Raw genomic sequence first — 15889 nt, forward strand, 5'->3', positions numbered from 1 at the left:
TAATATTTTATCAGAGATGATGCAAGATTTTTGTGTTCTGTTCATATAATTTTTTTCCCCTTGAAGGGCAAAGTCGTTGAAACTGGAGACAACGGTAAAAATTGAAATGCAATGTAAAGACTGGGGTTTCTTGTCTGCTAGCGGTAAAATGAATCTCTTGGTGTTATTATGGCTATCCACCATCACAGTTATTTTTCTCGGGCTGCCAAATGTAAAATGTTAGTAGAGACCGTATAGCAGATTTTATACAACAACTCACAGAGCTTTGCTAAAAAGTTTATCCTTACGCATCAGGACCAGGAAACATCAAGTCTAAATGCCTTCACACATATCAATGGTAGGTTATTTTTCTGAACTTGGTCCTATAGAGCAATAGATTTTGTCTTTAAAGTGAGCAAATGCCAGTTTTTCAGTTAAAAAATCACAATATTCAACCCGAATATAATAAGCAAATAATTTGAAATGTTAATTATTTTTTTTTTATCTGGAAACTGCTTAATCTATAGTCTTGGAAAGTGTTGCTGTCTAGGGATGTGTTCTGGGAAACTGAATACTGAAGCTTTAGGTGGTGAATTTATTAGTGTCACTCTATATTAGCATTCGAGTAGCAGTCGTGAAAAAACACCGGCTCAGCAGGTTGGCATGTAAAGTTATCTATTAAAGCTGTGCTTCAGCAAAGCCTCTAAGTACTTTAAATTCTATTTTTAGGCGTGTGACTGACTCATCTGCTTAAAATTAGGTGTGCTTGCGTAAGTACTGTGCAGTGTTGGGCCAGAGAGCTACAGGCAGAATGAACCCATTTACGCTGGCGTGCTTTCCTCTTGATCAAGTAAATATGTCTAGACTCAGTAGAGGTCATGGAGGACCGAGTTTCCAGTAGCGTTTCTGGAGAAGAGTCCATTCTTCAATCTGCAGATGCTGCCCGTCACTGTTACTTTCTGCTGAGATGACTCGCTGGTGCATTTGTAGTGTTAATTTTCCTATGTGTCTGTGTATACAAGTTAGTTGCTGGTTAAACAAGACCATACCTGTGTATTTTTGTGTCTTGTATTGAGTTGGTTGGTTTTTTTTAAAACACCTAATGGAATTAGAATGAGAAGCTTTCTTGAGGGTTATTTTTTGTATTTGAACGCTTTAAAGATTACAATAAATGGCCTTTTTTAACCTCATTTTTATTTCTTTCCTCCTTAGGGAAGAAATACCACGCACTCTTAAACTTTTTCATCTTTATGATTATTTCTAAGTGTTCCCGATTCCATCACTTGAAAAAGTCCGGATCTTGTCCTGACTCTTCTGAAATCCTTATTTTTACTTTAGTCCTTGTTTCACCGCCATTTATTAGCTTTCCTGCATCGTTTGGATACCTATTGGTTGACAGTATATATGTTTGTAGGAAATTTAAAAAAAGGTCCGCTTCTATAGTCAGTCTTTTTGGAATAGGCTTTTAAACATACTACCTTCTTTACTACTTCTGAGGAACTTGAACTTTTTTTTAGTAGCAGTCGTATGCTGGGAATCATAGCGATGCAGAAGTGTTGCTAACTAATGCTCCTGCTCCACTTAAAGAGAATTTTACAGCTCCTGAAGCAGTGTTGCATTGCTGTGGGCGCATTTGCTCTCGAGCTTTTTCTGCCGACATAAGTGAATTCTAGAAGCAGAGTTGCTCTTTTGACCTTGATACTCTTTTCCCATAGATAACCAAAATTGTGACCGGCCTGCATGGGATTTGTGATTCCTCCCCCCCCGGGAATGTAAAGACAGGCTTTGCTCCTATAGATATGTCATATAGACATATAGATATGTCAGATATATTGCTCATATAGATATGTCAGCTGAGCCGAGGGACGAAGAACTGATGAGGCATGGGCCCTATATCGTCCATGGGAGGTGAGAAATTGTAGGTCCGGGCAGTTAGGGGTCAACTAGTCTGTACTAGTGGCAGCTGCCAAAAAAAGGAGCCAATAGCCAGGTTTCCTGGAGGCAGTTTTTAACCACTTTCAGCAGCGACCAGTGATAAAGAAGAGAGATTAGCAATTTATCCATATAGTCACTTAACAGAGGGATAATACGAACAGCATAATGCTTTGGCATGTGTTAGAATTTATCCTTTGTCAATCGAGAACCTATGAAGAAAACTTTTTTTTTTGTTGTTTCTTTTTTTTAAGGCTGACTTTTTAAGGCTGACTTTCTGGTGGCCAGGCTGTTTCTGGTAGATGGCTGGATTTTCAACAGTTAGCTACCTGGTTTACATTGGAGAATTGCATTTCTGCCTCGTCTTTTCTTTCAGCAGCTCTTTTTCTGTAGTGTAGTAGAGGAACTATGAAAATAGAGCATAATAAATAACGAGGAGTCGCGGGTTTTGTGGTGCAGAAAGCATGCTTTATTTTAAAGGAACAATTCTATCTCCAGGAGGTTCAACAGCTAACAAGCCTTATTACTACGTTAGGAGAACTAAAGCAAATTTGAAGTGCAGGGCGGTATTTGATGTTGTAGCAACAGTTTGTTTTCAAACTGTGGTTCATTTCTTAGTTGCCCGGAAGTGACTACTGGATGTCTAATTCTACCACACAAACTCAATCACTGCACCCTAACGAACCTCCGAGAGGGGGTACTGCTGCTGCACTTGAGTACCTGAAAAGCTTCGTTGATAAAGGGATGGCCAGGTGATGTTACTTTTTTAAAGCTGTTCAGGCAGTCAATATGTCAGAAACAGTACACAGACAGTGGGTGAACAAAGTGCTGGCCGCTTGCACTTTGTCCAAAAATAGTCAGTCAGGTATGGAAATCATGACGTAATCAGATCCAATGTAAAACATTAAAGCAATGCTTACAGGAGGGTAATTGCAAACATCGCCAATGCCTTACATTTCCGATTCAACATAAATATTCGTGCACGTATGAAATACTATGCACAGTATCATCTCTTAGGTGTAGGTGATCTTCAACAGGGAGCCTCTCTACCTGTTGAGGCATTCTTAGACATCAACAATGAGTTGAGGCGCAAAGATTAGTTAAAAGTTGAGCAGGGTAGTCGTTTGCTAGGAAACTTTCTCCTGCCAAACTGTTAGTTCCAAAAGTTACGTTTCAAAATGTCATAAAATAAATGGTACAAAACTTCATAACCGTTAATTTCGGCTATATACAGTATGTACATGTCAGTGTAAAAAGTGTTTAAAATTCTTAGGTCAATAATGACTATAAGTCATAATGTATAATTTTGGACTTTGTCTCATTCAGGTAGGTACAAAAATACTTCTTTTTTATATTTACAGATCAGATATTTCAGTCCATATATGAATCACTTGTAAAAAGACAAGTGTAAATAATACAGATCAAGCTCTCTAAATTGATCGAATATTAATATTCACAGTGGCAGAATCAGTACCAAATTCATTGCCTAAATTCAGGGTATAAAGTCCACCGTCGTTCTTCTGGACATCCATGATGATCAGGGTGGTTAAATCTTCGCTGGTTTCAATGTGGAATCTGCCTTGCTGGTCCTGACTGGTAATTTTTCTCCCTCTGCAGTACCATGTTATTTCAGGAGCAGGATCACCCGAAAAGGCACAGGATAGTGTGAGAACTTTTCCTTCATCAATGCTGATATCAGATGGGAGAGCTTCAATTTTGGGTGGTACTCCTTTACAAAACAGGAGAAGAAATACCAAGTTAGTCTGTATCCAGTAAGCCATGCAGCAGGTTTACTCTGAGGACTACTTCAGGATATTTTAAGCACTAACTCTACCAGTAATTGTATTGCTCACCTCTCAGACCTGATTTAAGCATTTTACTAGTTGAACTCTCCAGTTGAGCCATACTAGATTTCCCCATAATACTGCTGGAGCTCATCTCTACAAAGGATTCTTTCATGGAGGACATGCTTTTGGCAGACATGCTTTCAAATTTCATTTCAGTCATGCTGCTACTGCTGAAACTGCTGAATGAAGCCTCTTGTTTAGAAGAAGCCATTTGAAAGGACTGAGAAGAAAAACTTTCGTGCATGCTTGCGTCGCCACTTGTCTTCAATACTACCTCTTTTGGAGGTTCTTCAATTAGAGCTGGGGAGCATCGCAAACATAGAAGGAAAAACCAATAACGTCACATTAACAAACAGTCATGCAGTTCTATATGGTTAATTTTACAGAAATGAAGAGACAGCATAGTTTGCTTTCAATGGAAAACTGCAGTGGAGTATAAAATTGTTTACAATCATTTGATTCAAGATGTCCAAATCACAAAAAGTAATTTATAAATGAAACAAGTGGGAAACGGAACTGTTACTAGTATGTACATACATACATAAGAAGAAATGGGTTGTCACACGGTGTTTCCTATGAGAACCATTACTAGAATTAGACACTGAGAAATTGCGTGTGTTCAGTTCCTGTCTGTAGAAGTTGTAAAACATTTTCAAGTTCTTACAAACACAGTATAGGAAAGTCTGTATGTCACTGCATTGTTCTGTAGCTATAAAAGGCAACAGAAAAGCTCAAGCACTGTAGCTTTACTTTACACCCAAGCACAGCCATACAAGCAAATCATAGCAACCCCTTGATGCTAGGAACTGGGATATCGTACAGCCAGTAAAATACTCAACCCAGTTCAGTTATGGCTAAGTTACCAATAGAAATTTTTAACTGTGGAATTACTTTGTTTTATTGGAACAGATTCTGTTAGTAAATGAGGAAAGAGTAATTGCCAGCACCAAGGTCTTAACACGGTCATCCTAGAAAGAATGCACATAGCCTTCTGTTAACATGCACCTATTGATGTAATAGAGCATCTGTGTGCTCCTCTGTGGGCGTTATAAAGATGTCTAATGCTCTTTTAGTTCTGTATATATAATATGCAAAAGAAGAAGGAACTTGTTAAAATACCTAAATCAACATTACCAGTGGCTTTTATCCTAAGTCATTTTAGTAAACACACCATGTCAAGAAGTTCTGATTAGTGTGAACTCAAGACTCGGAGAACAAACTTACGGAGCACAGTCAAAGATGCTGTAGCAGAGCACTGCCCGTGGTAATTTTTTGCTTTGACTGTGTATTTTCCGGTGTCACTCACTGCTGCATTTCGAATCTCAAGAGAATATATGTTTTTAGAGCGTGTTACTCTGATGTGTGATGAAACAGCAATCTGAGGAGGGAAAAAAATCTTTTAATTAAGATCAGTTTTATGAAAAATTCTAATTTTTCAAGTAAATATATTAAATAAATACTTACAGGTTGATTATTCTTAAACCACTCAATTTCAGGAGAAGGATCCCCAGAAACTTCACAGGTGAACAATACATCTTGTCCTTCATTGACATTTTGAGACTTAGGCTGCATGATAAATGCTGGTTCGTTGGAAAGCTCTTTAGAAAAGGTCAGAACATACTGGCATTTAATAATGCCTTCATCAGTGTTACCCTCGCAGGTGAGTATACCTTCATCTTTATTACTAGCCTTTTTGATAGTTAGCGTGTGATCACTTCCAGAAACACCATATCTGTAATCTTCTGAATTTCTCAGCTCCATTCCATTCAGCACCCATTTTACTTCAGAGGCACCAGGAATGTTGGCTTTCAATGTCACTTTCTGCCCTTCAGACACTGTCATTTTAGTTGAAGAAGCTTTAATTTCTGCTTTCAATTGTTTGACGTCTTCAGTAACAACTGACTTTTTAATGACTTCTTGAACTGCTGCTTTTTCTTCAGTTGCTACTGCAGATTTCTTCTGGGTAGAAACTGTAAGCACCTCATCTTCTTTCTGAACTGATTTATGAGTTTCAGATACCCCTCTTACCTGGGAATGGATATTTTTAAATACTTGGCCAGTAAACTGGAAGTTAGTTTTTGAAACACCTCCTTCCCCAATAATTTCACAGGTGTATTCTCCTTTATCAGATTCCATGAGCCCATGGATTCTGAGCTCATAGGTGCCATCTGCTGCATAATGAAACTTGAAATGATGGTCTTCTTTCAGTTTTTGGCCATCCTTATACCAAGCCACTTCTCTGACACTTAAAACACTGCTTTCAACTGCACAGGATAACTTTACTTTATCTCCAAGAGTTTCTGCTTTCAGATGCTGTTTTATCTTTGGTGGAGAAGCAGTTGGTAATTGTACTTTTTCTGCTGGTACTGTTTTGTCTGCAGGTGGTGACTTTGGTTTTGGAGGGCTGCTGATGGGTTCAGGAGATTTCACTTGTTTAGGAGACTTAACTGGCTCGGGAGACTTTACACGAGGCTCAGGAGATTTGATTCTTGGAGGTGATGTAATTGTTTTTTCGGGAACTTTTTTCCTTTGAATGGTCAAAGTAAAATGCGCTTCCTGTCTTCCTTCAGAGTTTTCCACCACAACAGTGTAACTTCCTTCATCTGACATCTGAACCGAAGAAATTTCAAAGGTAGACTTGTACTGTGTTCGTGTTACTTGGAAGCGCCTTGAAGAAACAATGGGTTGACCTGCACGGAACCATGTTATTGTTGGTGCTGGTTCACCATCAACGTCACAGGAAAATCTTGCAGTCTCCCCTTCAGAAACTGTGATTGACCGTGGTTTTGTAAGGATTGTTGCCGGCAGAGTGCTTTTAAATGCCTTGTGCACAGTCCTTTCTTCCAATGATTTTTCTTCAGCTGCACTTATTTTTTGTTCAGAAGCAGCATAATGTTCATATGACAAAAGTGATTCTCTTGTTGCTGACATTTCTGATTTGACCTCTCTCACCGAGGAACTTGCTTCTGTAGCAGATGCCTTCTTAAATGAGGAGACTGCATATGCCTCTGTTTTCGTTAAGTCAGGTAAAATTGTCCTTGGTACTTCTTCATCTCTTCGCTGGGAAGAGTATGTAGTGTAATCTCCTCCAGTAACGTCTAGTGTTGCATAATCAGAGCATTCCCCTTTGTAGTTTGTGCATACAGCCCGGTATGTTCCACTGTCATCAATGTGGCAGTCGAGAATCTCCAGAGTTAATACACCGCTAGTATTAGTAAAATGTATCTTACTGCTCTCCTGGAGCTCAATACCGTTATGATACCACTTCACTTCAGCAGTTGGTTTTGACTGGACATTTAGAATGAACCTGGTATTATGGCCGCATGGTACCCGGTGTGAGCGCATTCTCAGGGTAATGCGAGGAGCGTGGTCGAGGGTGAAAGGCTGCTGAGTCAGAACTTCATATTTCCTTTCCATAGTTTTCTGAGTTTTCAAAGCAGATTTCATGGACTCATATCTAGAAAATATATCAAATCTTGCCATCCTTTCAAACCGAGAGAGTGATCTTTCACTAGAAACTGGGCTAGGTGAGCGTGGTCGAGTTCTTTCTGGTGTTGGGGATCTTCTCTCACTTTCTTCAGGAGGCCGTGAGCGGGGTCTAATTAATTCAGATACAGGACGCATCAGCTCAATGTAAGTTGGAGAAAGAGATCTTCTTCTCCTTAGTAATCTAGAGGGAGGTGAAAATTCCCTGTGAACATGTTGCACCATTTCTATTTCTTCTTCTTCTTCTGATGTGATCTCAGTTATTTCTCTTTCCCTCCTTCTCCTGAGTCTACTCTTTTCCTCCTCTGCCATATATTCGAGCTCACTCCTGTATTCAGAGAGTCGTTGAGAAGGGCCAACAGGACGGAGCAATTCTTCATCCTCTCTTTCATCCATTATTCTTTGCTTTTGTTTAGATGGTCTGTAGGCAGCCCTGTCATGGCGTTGTCGAAGCTCTGCATAGCTTGCACTGGTCTCAGCTTTAGTTGGGATGTGATAGCTTGAATACCTCAGCTCTCTTTTTCTTTCTTCCTCTGACCTGACCTGTGCTCCTGCAGTAGAATACCGAAGGGCAGACAGTTCAAAGCGTGGGGGGCTTCTACTTGGTGGGGAAGCAGAAAAGCCTAACTCCAGCTCTTCTTCAAGGCGCAGTCTTTCCTCTTCAGTTCTCTTCATGGCTAGATAGTCATCAATAGGCAGGAGTAATTCCTCATCAGACAAGTCACCAAGTGATCGCCGCCTTGGTCTATAGTAATATTCATAGTCTGGAGATGGGGTACGGCGACGTGCTGGTCTCACAATTTCAAGATCGTCTTGTGTTAGCTTTGGTATGCGCCATTTGGGCTTATACTGATCAGAAATGCGTGGCAGTGGCATCACATAGAATTGCTCCCACCTGGAAAGACGTATGCGTTTCTGGCGTTTCTGAACAGTTCTCTCAAGTTTTCCTGGCATTTCGTACTGGTCTCGCAGCCTCTTGTACCACTTCATGTCTGACAGAGGCACAAAGTGTTTAATGTTCTGATCTTCCTCAAGAGTAGCGCGCACGTGTTTGCGAGGCTCTGGGACCTCATACGGCATACGAAGTCTTCTTTCTTCCTTCTTTTCTTCTTTCTTAATTTCATATTCACCTTTGACAGTCTTAGTGCTAACAGCTGGTTTATATAAGATAGCAGCTTCTCTGAGAGCCTCTTGTGCGGTTTGTGTCAGTGGAACAGCTTCAACTCCAGAAAGGATTTCCGCCATTCGTAAGGTTTTGTCGATTTGCCTCTGTACATGCTTCTCTCGCTCTTCTTCAGTCTTGTACTCACGCTTGACATATTTCAAGCGTTCAACTTTTAGATAAGCTTGACAGCTTGTAGATCCAGCACTGTTTGTAGCAGTAACTCTGTAATAACCACTGTCTTCTGGTAATGTATCTCTGATATGCAAAGCATAATAATCCAAACCTTCATGGATTATGTCAAAGTTAGGACCAAAGGATAGAGGCTGACCATCTTTCTCCCATTTCAGCGTTGGTTTTGGTACACCAGATACCCTGATCTCAAAACTGACATTTTGTCCTTCTTGACATTCAGCATTTGCCAGCAGTCTTTTAAACATTGGCCTTAGTGTGGCGTCTGCTGGAGGTGGATGTGGAATCACAGTCAGCTTAGCTTTGCAGCTGTCTTCACCATATTTATTGCGTGCCACAATACTGTATTCAGCATCATCCTCTTCTGTGACATTATTGATGACGAGTTGATAAAGACCCTTGTCTGATTCAAAAGTGTACTTCCTGTCATCTTCACCAGGTTTGATCTTCTGGCCTGATTTGAACCATGTTAAGCGAGGTTCTGGGTGAACCGTTATAGTTACTCCGAACCTGACATTTTCTCCAACATATGCAGTGCGGTTATACAAAGGCAGAGTAAATTCTGGTGGACGCTCTAATAATCTCATAGCATCAACCCGTCGTTTCACTTTCCTTACAGTCCTGCATCTGTAGTGTTCAGAAATTTCTCTGACACCTTTAACGAAAAGTTCTGCATAAGAGCTGTCTTCACCGTAGTCATTTACTACCTTGCATCTGTAGGTGCCATCATCGGATTTAGAAACATCTTTGACATACATGGTTGCCTCACCTTCTTCATATTTGATTTCATATTTCTCATTGTTTTCTAATTGCCTCATACCGAAGTACCATGTGACTTGTGTGGACTGATCGTAGTTTTCAATCTTACATACATATTTGGCATGCCCTCCTTCTTCTGTAACAGTATGCTTTATCTGCCCAGCAATGGGACCAATGTCTATTGGCGCAACTTTAACTTTAGCCACAGTTATGCCTTTCTGAGATCTAATTGCGCCTCCGCAGGAAATACGAGCTACTGACACAACTGTGTTCCACTCCTTCTTAACTAGAGTTTGGTAGTAACGCCTGTGCCTCAAGGTCTTGATGACTTTAGTGCTGGTCTTTTCTGTCTGCTGTTTTAGCCACACATGGTTAAGAGCTTCAGCAGCTGTCATACGAGCTTTTCTTTCCTTTACTAGTAGGCGATCAATGAAGTCCATGGCCTCAATGCTTATGTCTTTGAATGCTTCATCATCAAAGTTGTATTCAGCATTTAGAATATTTTCAATAACTTGTTGGTTTGTTTCAGCAATGAAAGGATTAATGCCACTGAGAAGTATGTATGTTAGAGCACCAACTGACCACATGTCAGTAGCTGTGCTGACCAAATCATGGTGATGTACTTCAGGCGCATAATATTCAGGAGAAGTGAACTGGAGTCTAAAGCTGTCTCCAGGCTTCAGTTGTCTGGCTTGACCAAATTCAACAATTTTAATTACAGAGCTTCTTCTTGTGAAGTAAATAATATTGTCTGGTTTAATATCAAAATGTCCAATGCTGTGGCGATGTAAAAATTCTAGTGCATCGCAGACCTGGCGTACATAATTTACTATTTCTCTTTCATTCAGTTCAAATGAAGCTGTGCCGATTCTTTCAAAGATGTCAACTCCAGAAATGAATTCAAAAATCATGACTAATTCTTCTAGGCTCTCAAATGATTCATGAAGATACAGGATATTTCGGTGCCTAGCAATGTTTAGAATGGAAATTTCTTTCTTTACCAAAACTTGGTCAGCACCCTTTACTTTGACAAACTTGGCCAGGTAAGTCTTTTTTGAAGCTGCCTCAACACAGCGGTGTGCAATGCCAAATTGCCCACGTCCAAGCTCTTCTGCGATCATGTATTTGTCATAGAGTTCCTTTGTAGAATAGTGAGCTGCTTTAACTGTGGTGACTTCTCTGGTCTCATCAACTTCTTCATCATAGTTCATTACTCTGGTCTTATCTTCCTTTGTTATAATTGGATCGGTAGGTTCAGAAGGCTGGCTTTGGCCAAACTTGTTTTCTGCAATTACACGGAACTGGTAGGTGGTCTTGCCAAATAGGTTCACCACTGTGTATCGTGTATCACGAGCTTGTGCTACACGAATCCATCGCTCTGCTGTTGTAGCACGTTTCTCAATAATGTAGTTTATGATTCTGCTTCCACCATCAGTAGCTGGTTCATTCCAAGTTAAGTTGACTGAATCCCTCGAAATGTCAGTTACCTTCAGACCTCTTGGTGGATCAGGCACATCAGCCACATCTAATTCAACTGTTTTTTGGTCAATTCCAAATCTGTTTTTGGCACAAACAATGTAAAAACCTGCATCTTTTCTGTCAACACCATTTGGGAAAACAAGTGATGTGAACGATCGCGTAACAATGACTTGGTAGTGTCCATTAGTATCGATGAGGTCTTGTCCCTTCTGCCATGTGATCACGGGGTGAGGCTTGCCACTGAATGGAATCTTGATGCTCACTACTTCCCCTCGGAGGGCATGAACAGCTCCCATGCCTTCCAGGTTTTTGGGCAAGTGAATCTTTGCAGGAACTGGAATAGAAAGAGGAAGAAAAAAAAAACAACACATGACCAAATGCACATCAGAAGAGCACCAATAGTCTATAAATATTCAAAGCTTAAAAAGAATTTGTCTGAGGAATCAAGACCCTTCATTCACCTTCAACATCCAAAGAGGCAGTTCCAGAGACAGATCCTCCTTGGTTGGTAGCTCTAACTTGATATACAGTGGCATCATCATCCGTTACGTTTGTGATGACCAGCTGGTGATATCCACCCTTGAATTCCTGTATCTTGATCTTTTCACCATCTGGCATGATTTCTTTGCCCTGTCTGTACCACTTGACAATTGGTTTAGGATGACCAGTGACTTTGCAGACAAATGTGGCATTTGCTTGAAATTTCACATTCAGATTCCTTAGTTCTTCCTTGAAATGTGGAGCTTGAATTGGAACATCGGATTTTGGAATGACTGGTTGTGATACCTCGCTCCACTCACTTTCACCACCAAGATTTTCACATTTTACACGGAATTCATATTCAAGACCTTCAATAAGATCTTTCACAGAGTAGACGGTTTCACGAATTTCATCTGTTGTTACAGAAATCCACTTGTTTTGTTTTTTCTCACGCTTCTCAAGATAATAAGTTCTAATCTTCGCACCGCCATCACTTGCTGGTGGCTTCCATGAGACAACACAAGAATCCTTTGTGACAGCACTTGCTACTGGCTGACCAGGTTGTCCTGGTTTTTCTGTAAAGAACAAAAAAGTTCAAAAACAGAAGTCAGCTTGCCTTAGTAATTACAGGGGCATACAGAAATTAACATTTTGGTGTCCACTTACCAAATGGAGGCTTCATAACAACAACTGATGAAACCTCCAGTGCTTCACTAATGCCATATGTATTCTGAGCAGAAACACGGAAATAATAGCCTGCATTTTCAGTTAGATTAACAATTCTACAGGTTGTGCCTGAAATGCTTGAAGATACAAGTTGCCATTCTGCTCCTTCCTTGGCTTCACGTTTCTCTATGACGTAATTGGTTATCATAGCACCTCCATCGTCCTCTGGTGGTTGCCAGCTTATCACCACAGAATTCTTTAGTATAGACTCTATAACAATTGGCCCTACCGGTTTATCCGGCTTATCTGTAAAAGAAAAAGCATGATATTTTTAATTCTTTTGCCAGTAAGTATTTGAGAAAATATCCACAAAAATACTGAAAATAAAACTAATTACCTTGTATTTCCACATTAAGTACAGTGTCAACTGTTCCAAATGTGTTACTGAGTTGCACTTTGTACTTCCCAGCATGAGTCTTGTGCTGGACATTCTTAATAGCAAGATGAGTATAATGCTCCGTGTTCTCAATAGAAACCGTTTCTGATCCTCTCAAAGGTTTGTTGCCATGGAACCAAGTTATTGCTGGTACTGGTCGGCCAATATACACAACATGAAGGCGGAGGGTGCCACCTGCACCTGCATAATATTTCTCTTTCAAGGGGAAGCCAGGATGGAATTGAGGAGGAGCCTGCAATAATAGCTTGCCACTAGTTTCAATTTCTCCAACATCATTGGTAGCCATACAGGTGTAGAGACCTTCATCCTCCTGTTCATCTGTTATTACTGTCAGTGTATGGTTGCGTCCATCAGATGACATTTTGTATTTTCGGCTTTGTACCAGTTCTTTGCCGAAGCGGTACCATTTAATATCAGGCAAAGGTCTCCCAACAATTTGGCATGTCAGCTGAGCTGCTTCACCCAGTTTAGTTGTAACATCCTGCATTTCTTTTTTTATGGCAGGTGCTTCTCCAGCTGTGACAAAGAAAATTAAAAAATAATGAAGATGACTATGAAATTTTCCTCTATTACTATATTACTGGAAATTAATTTTCATTTATACTTGTGCCTCTTGTACTTGAAAGAGGGTGCTTTAGGACAGTCATGTTGGCAAATAACATGTAAAACAAATAGGCAGTGTAAGTGCAGCGCCGTGGCACAACAAATCACAACAATATCACAGCAAATATGACAATATATTTTTTCCTTACATGTTAATTTAGTTTTCACTGCCATAGCAGTCCTTCGTGGTCTACTGAGGCCAGTCTGATTTTCTGCAAAAACACGGAACTCATATTCTGTAGCCTCTAGTAAACCTCCTACTGTAAACTGCCTGTCCTTGATGCGTTCTTTGTTGCATTTTTTCCAGGTGCTTTCTCCAGACTGGCGATATTCAACCCAATAGCCAAGGATCTCTTTGCCACCATCACTTTCAGGTCGTTCCCATTCTAATGTAATGCTGTCCTTAAATATAGACGTGATCTCAATTTCTCCAGGTTGGCTTGGTTTGTCTGAAAATTAAAATAGATACAGAAAATAAATTCCTCTCTTAATGTCACTAGTTGCTCTTCAGAAGGTCTCTTAATGCAAACATTTCTTACCAAATGGATCCTTGCATACAACTGGTTCAGAAGCAGGACTTGCTTCACTTTCACCAATGTCATTTTGAGCAATGATACGGAATTGATATTCAGCATCTGGAACAAGTCCCGTGACTGTGAACATTGTAGTGGTAATCTGTGTCTTATTATGCCGGACCCATTTTTCTGTAGATGTCTCTTTACGCTCAATGTAATAGCCAGTTACACGAGAACCACCATCATCTTTAGGCCTGGACCAGGACAAGTTGACAGAACTCTTTGTAACATCAAGCACTTCAGGTGGGTTGTTTGGAGGCTCTGGAGGATCTGTTAATAATTACAATAGTGAAAATAATAGAAATAATAGTGACGTTGCATTAAAACATTTGCATATACTATTGCACTTTTAGAACCATAATATAGTAATTTGAAAATATTTTTTTTTAAAAATATAAAAGTGGACTTACTTAGAGGTGTCTTTGGTACTGCTGGCTCTTCAGATTTGAGAGATTTGCTAATACCGAAATGGTTTTCAGCAGAAACACGGAAGTGATATTCCACATTTTCTTTGAGCCCTTTCACCACTAGTGATGTTCCTTTCACTCTAGAGTCAACAGTGTACCAGGCAGTCTTCGGTACTTCTCGTCTCTCAACAATATAACCTAGGATGTCTGCACCACCATCATCTGTAGGAGGTCTCCAGCTTACTCTGACAGAACGAGCTTGTATATCATCATACTCAAGTGGCCCTTCTGGTGGATTTGGAATACCAATCACTCTGACTTTAATATACACAGCTTTTTTGCCACACTTGTTTTCAAGTGCCAAATCATAGGTGCCTGAATCTTCTCTTTCTGCATCTTTGATCACAAGTTCTGTGTGAGTGTCAGAAGTCGCAATCATGGCCCTCTTGCTGATGTCATGTCCTTCTTTTGTCCATTTGCATATTGGAATGGGCTTACCCTTAATGGGTATCGTGAGCCTGATAACTCCACCTTGTCTCACCATGAGACCTTCCTGGTATTTTTCATCAAGTTCATAGTCAGGATATTCTGTAAACAAAATTAACATGTCATGCTATGTCAGTTTTACAGATGATATCATACATGCTTTAGGCAAATACTTTTTTAGAACAACTTTCAATTAGAGTTAAGACTTGAAGTGTCTTACCAAGCATTTCTGTTATTTTGACTGTTCCCGGCACTTCAGCAGGTTCTCCTGGCCCACCAGCATTACAGGCTAGCACACGGAATCTGTACTCTGCACCCTGAGGGAGATGTGTCAAGGTGTATTCACGAATCTTGGTTGGCGTGGTATTGCATTTGGTCCATTCAAATTGATCAACCTTCTGCATCTCAATTAAGTAGCCAGTAACTTTAGAACCACCTTCATCTTCTGGTGGACTCCAAGCCAGGGAGACAGATGTTCTTGTAGTATCAGTGACCCTTGGATTCTGAGGTTTACCTGGAGGAGCTGGAAGAGAAGATCAGATTCGTGGGGGGATCATTTTACTGGATATTTAAAAGATGTAACAAGTGCTAACTTGCAATATATGATCTGTATTAAGTCTATAGTATTTATACAGGAAAACTTAGAATGAAAGATTTTCACTAATGTTTTCTTGTTTTTCTCCAGTCAGAATCTCATTTGTTAATACACCCAGATAAATTTCCAAATTAGAAAAAACTAAATTTTACTGGCATCGTTCCCTTCTGCCATAATGTCCTTTATGTAGGAAATTTCTTACCAATTGGATCTCTGGCGACAGCAGACTTGGAAGGACGGCTGGGTTTCCCAGTGCCTCTGGCATTGATTGCTGTGACTCGGTGTTCATATTCTAATCCTTCAACCAACCCAGTGGAACGGTAACGAGTCATAGTGACTGGAACTTTATTTACACGGATCCATCTATCAGCTCTAACTTCTTTGCGTTCCACAATATAACCGGTAATCTGTGAGTCACCATCATCTTCTGGAGGATACCAAGTTAATGTCATGCCATCTCGAGAGATATCAAACACTTCTGGAGTGCCAGGAGGACCAGGAATACCTGTAAAAACATGACACAGAATTAGTGAAGGAATCATAGAATCGTAGACTGGTTAGAGTTGGAAGGGACCTTAAAGATCATCTACTTCCAACCCCCCTGCCATGGGCAGGGACACCTCCCACTAGACCAGGTTGCTCAAAGCCCCATCCAGCCTGGCCAAGGAAGCGTCCAATGATTCTACACGTTAGTAATATGCAACGTATTGTGAATGGCAATGTAATATCCATGTCCTATCAAACTCTTTTTATCAGCAGACATCAAAGTACTTTACAAACTATG

At 40.3% G+C, this 15889-nt stretch overlaps 1 protein-coding gene across 4 annotated transcripts in view; it reads right to left on the minus strand.

Annotated features, from left to right (window-relative positions):
• Positions 1-2357: 2357 nt before the first annotated feature.
• The window catches only part of TTN (titin), a 244001-nt gene continuing 230469 nt past the window's right edge, over positions 2358-15889 (minus strand). For all 4 annotated transcript variants that reach the window (XM_063341962.1, XM_063341960.1, XM_063341959.1 and 1 more), the window contains 12 exons: positions 15308-15610; positions 14731-15033; positions 14028-14612; positions 13582-13887; positions 13192-13491; positions 12380-12955; positions 11983-12288; positions 11298-11891; positions 5223-11170; positions 4983-5136; positions 3765-4058; positions 2358-3640 (listed from right to left, as the gene is read on the minus strand). In XM_063341962.1, the coding sequence (XP_063198032.1) occupies positions 3342-3640; positions 3765-4058; positions 4983-5136; positions 5223-11170; positions 11298-11891; positions 11983-12288; positions 12380-12955; positions 13192-13491; positions 13582-13887; positions 14028-14612; positions 14731-15033; positions 15308-15610 (9968 nt within the window). In that variant the 3' untranslated portion in view covers positions 2358-3341. The remainder of the gene's footprint in view (positions 3641-3764; positions 4059-4982; positions 5137-5222; positions 11171-11297; positions 11892-11982; positions 12289-12379; positions 12956-13191; positions 13492-13581; positions 13888-14027; positions 14613-14730; positions 15034-15307; positions 15611-15889) is intronic.

The sequence above is a fragment of the Chroicocephalus ridibundus genome, chromosome 7 (assembly GCF_963924245.1).
Source record: "Chroicocephalus ridibundus chromosome 7, bChrRid1.1, whole genome shotgun sequence".
Classification (NCBI taxonomy): Eukaryota; Metazoa; Chordata; class Aves; order Charadriiformes; family Laridae; genus Chroicocephalus; species Chroicocephalus ridibundus.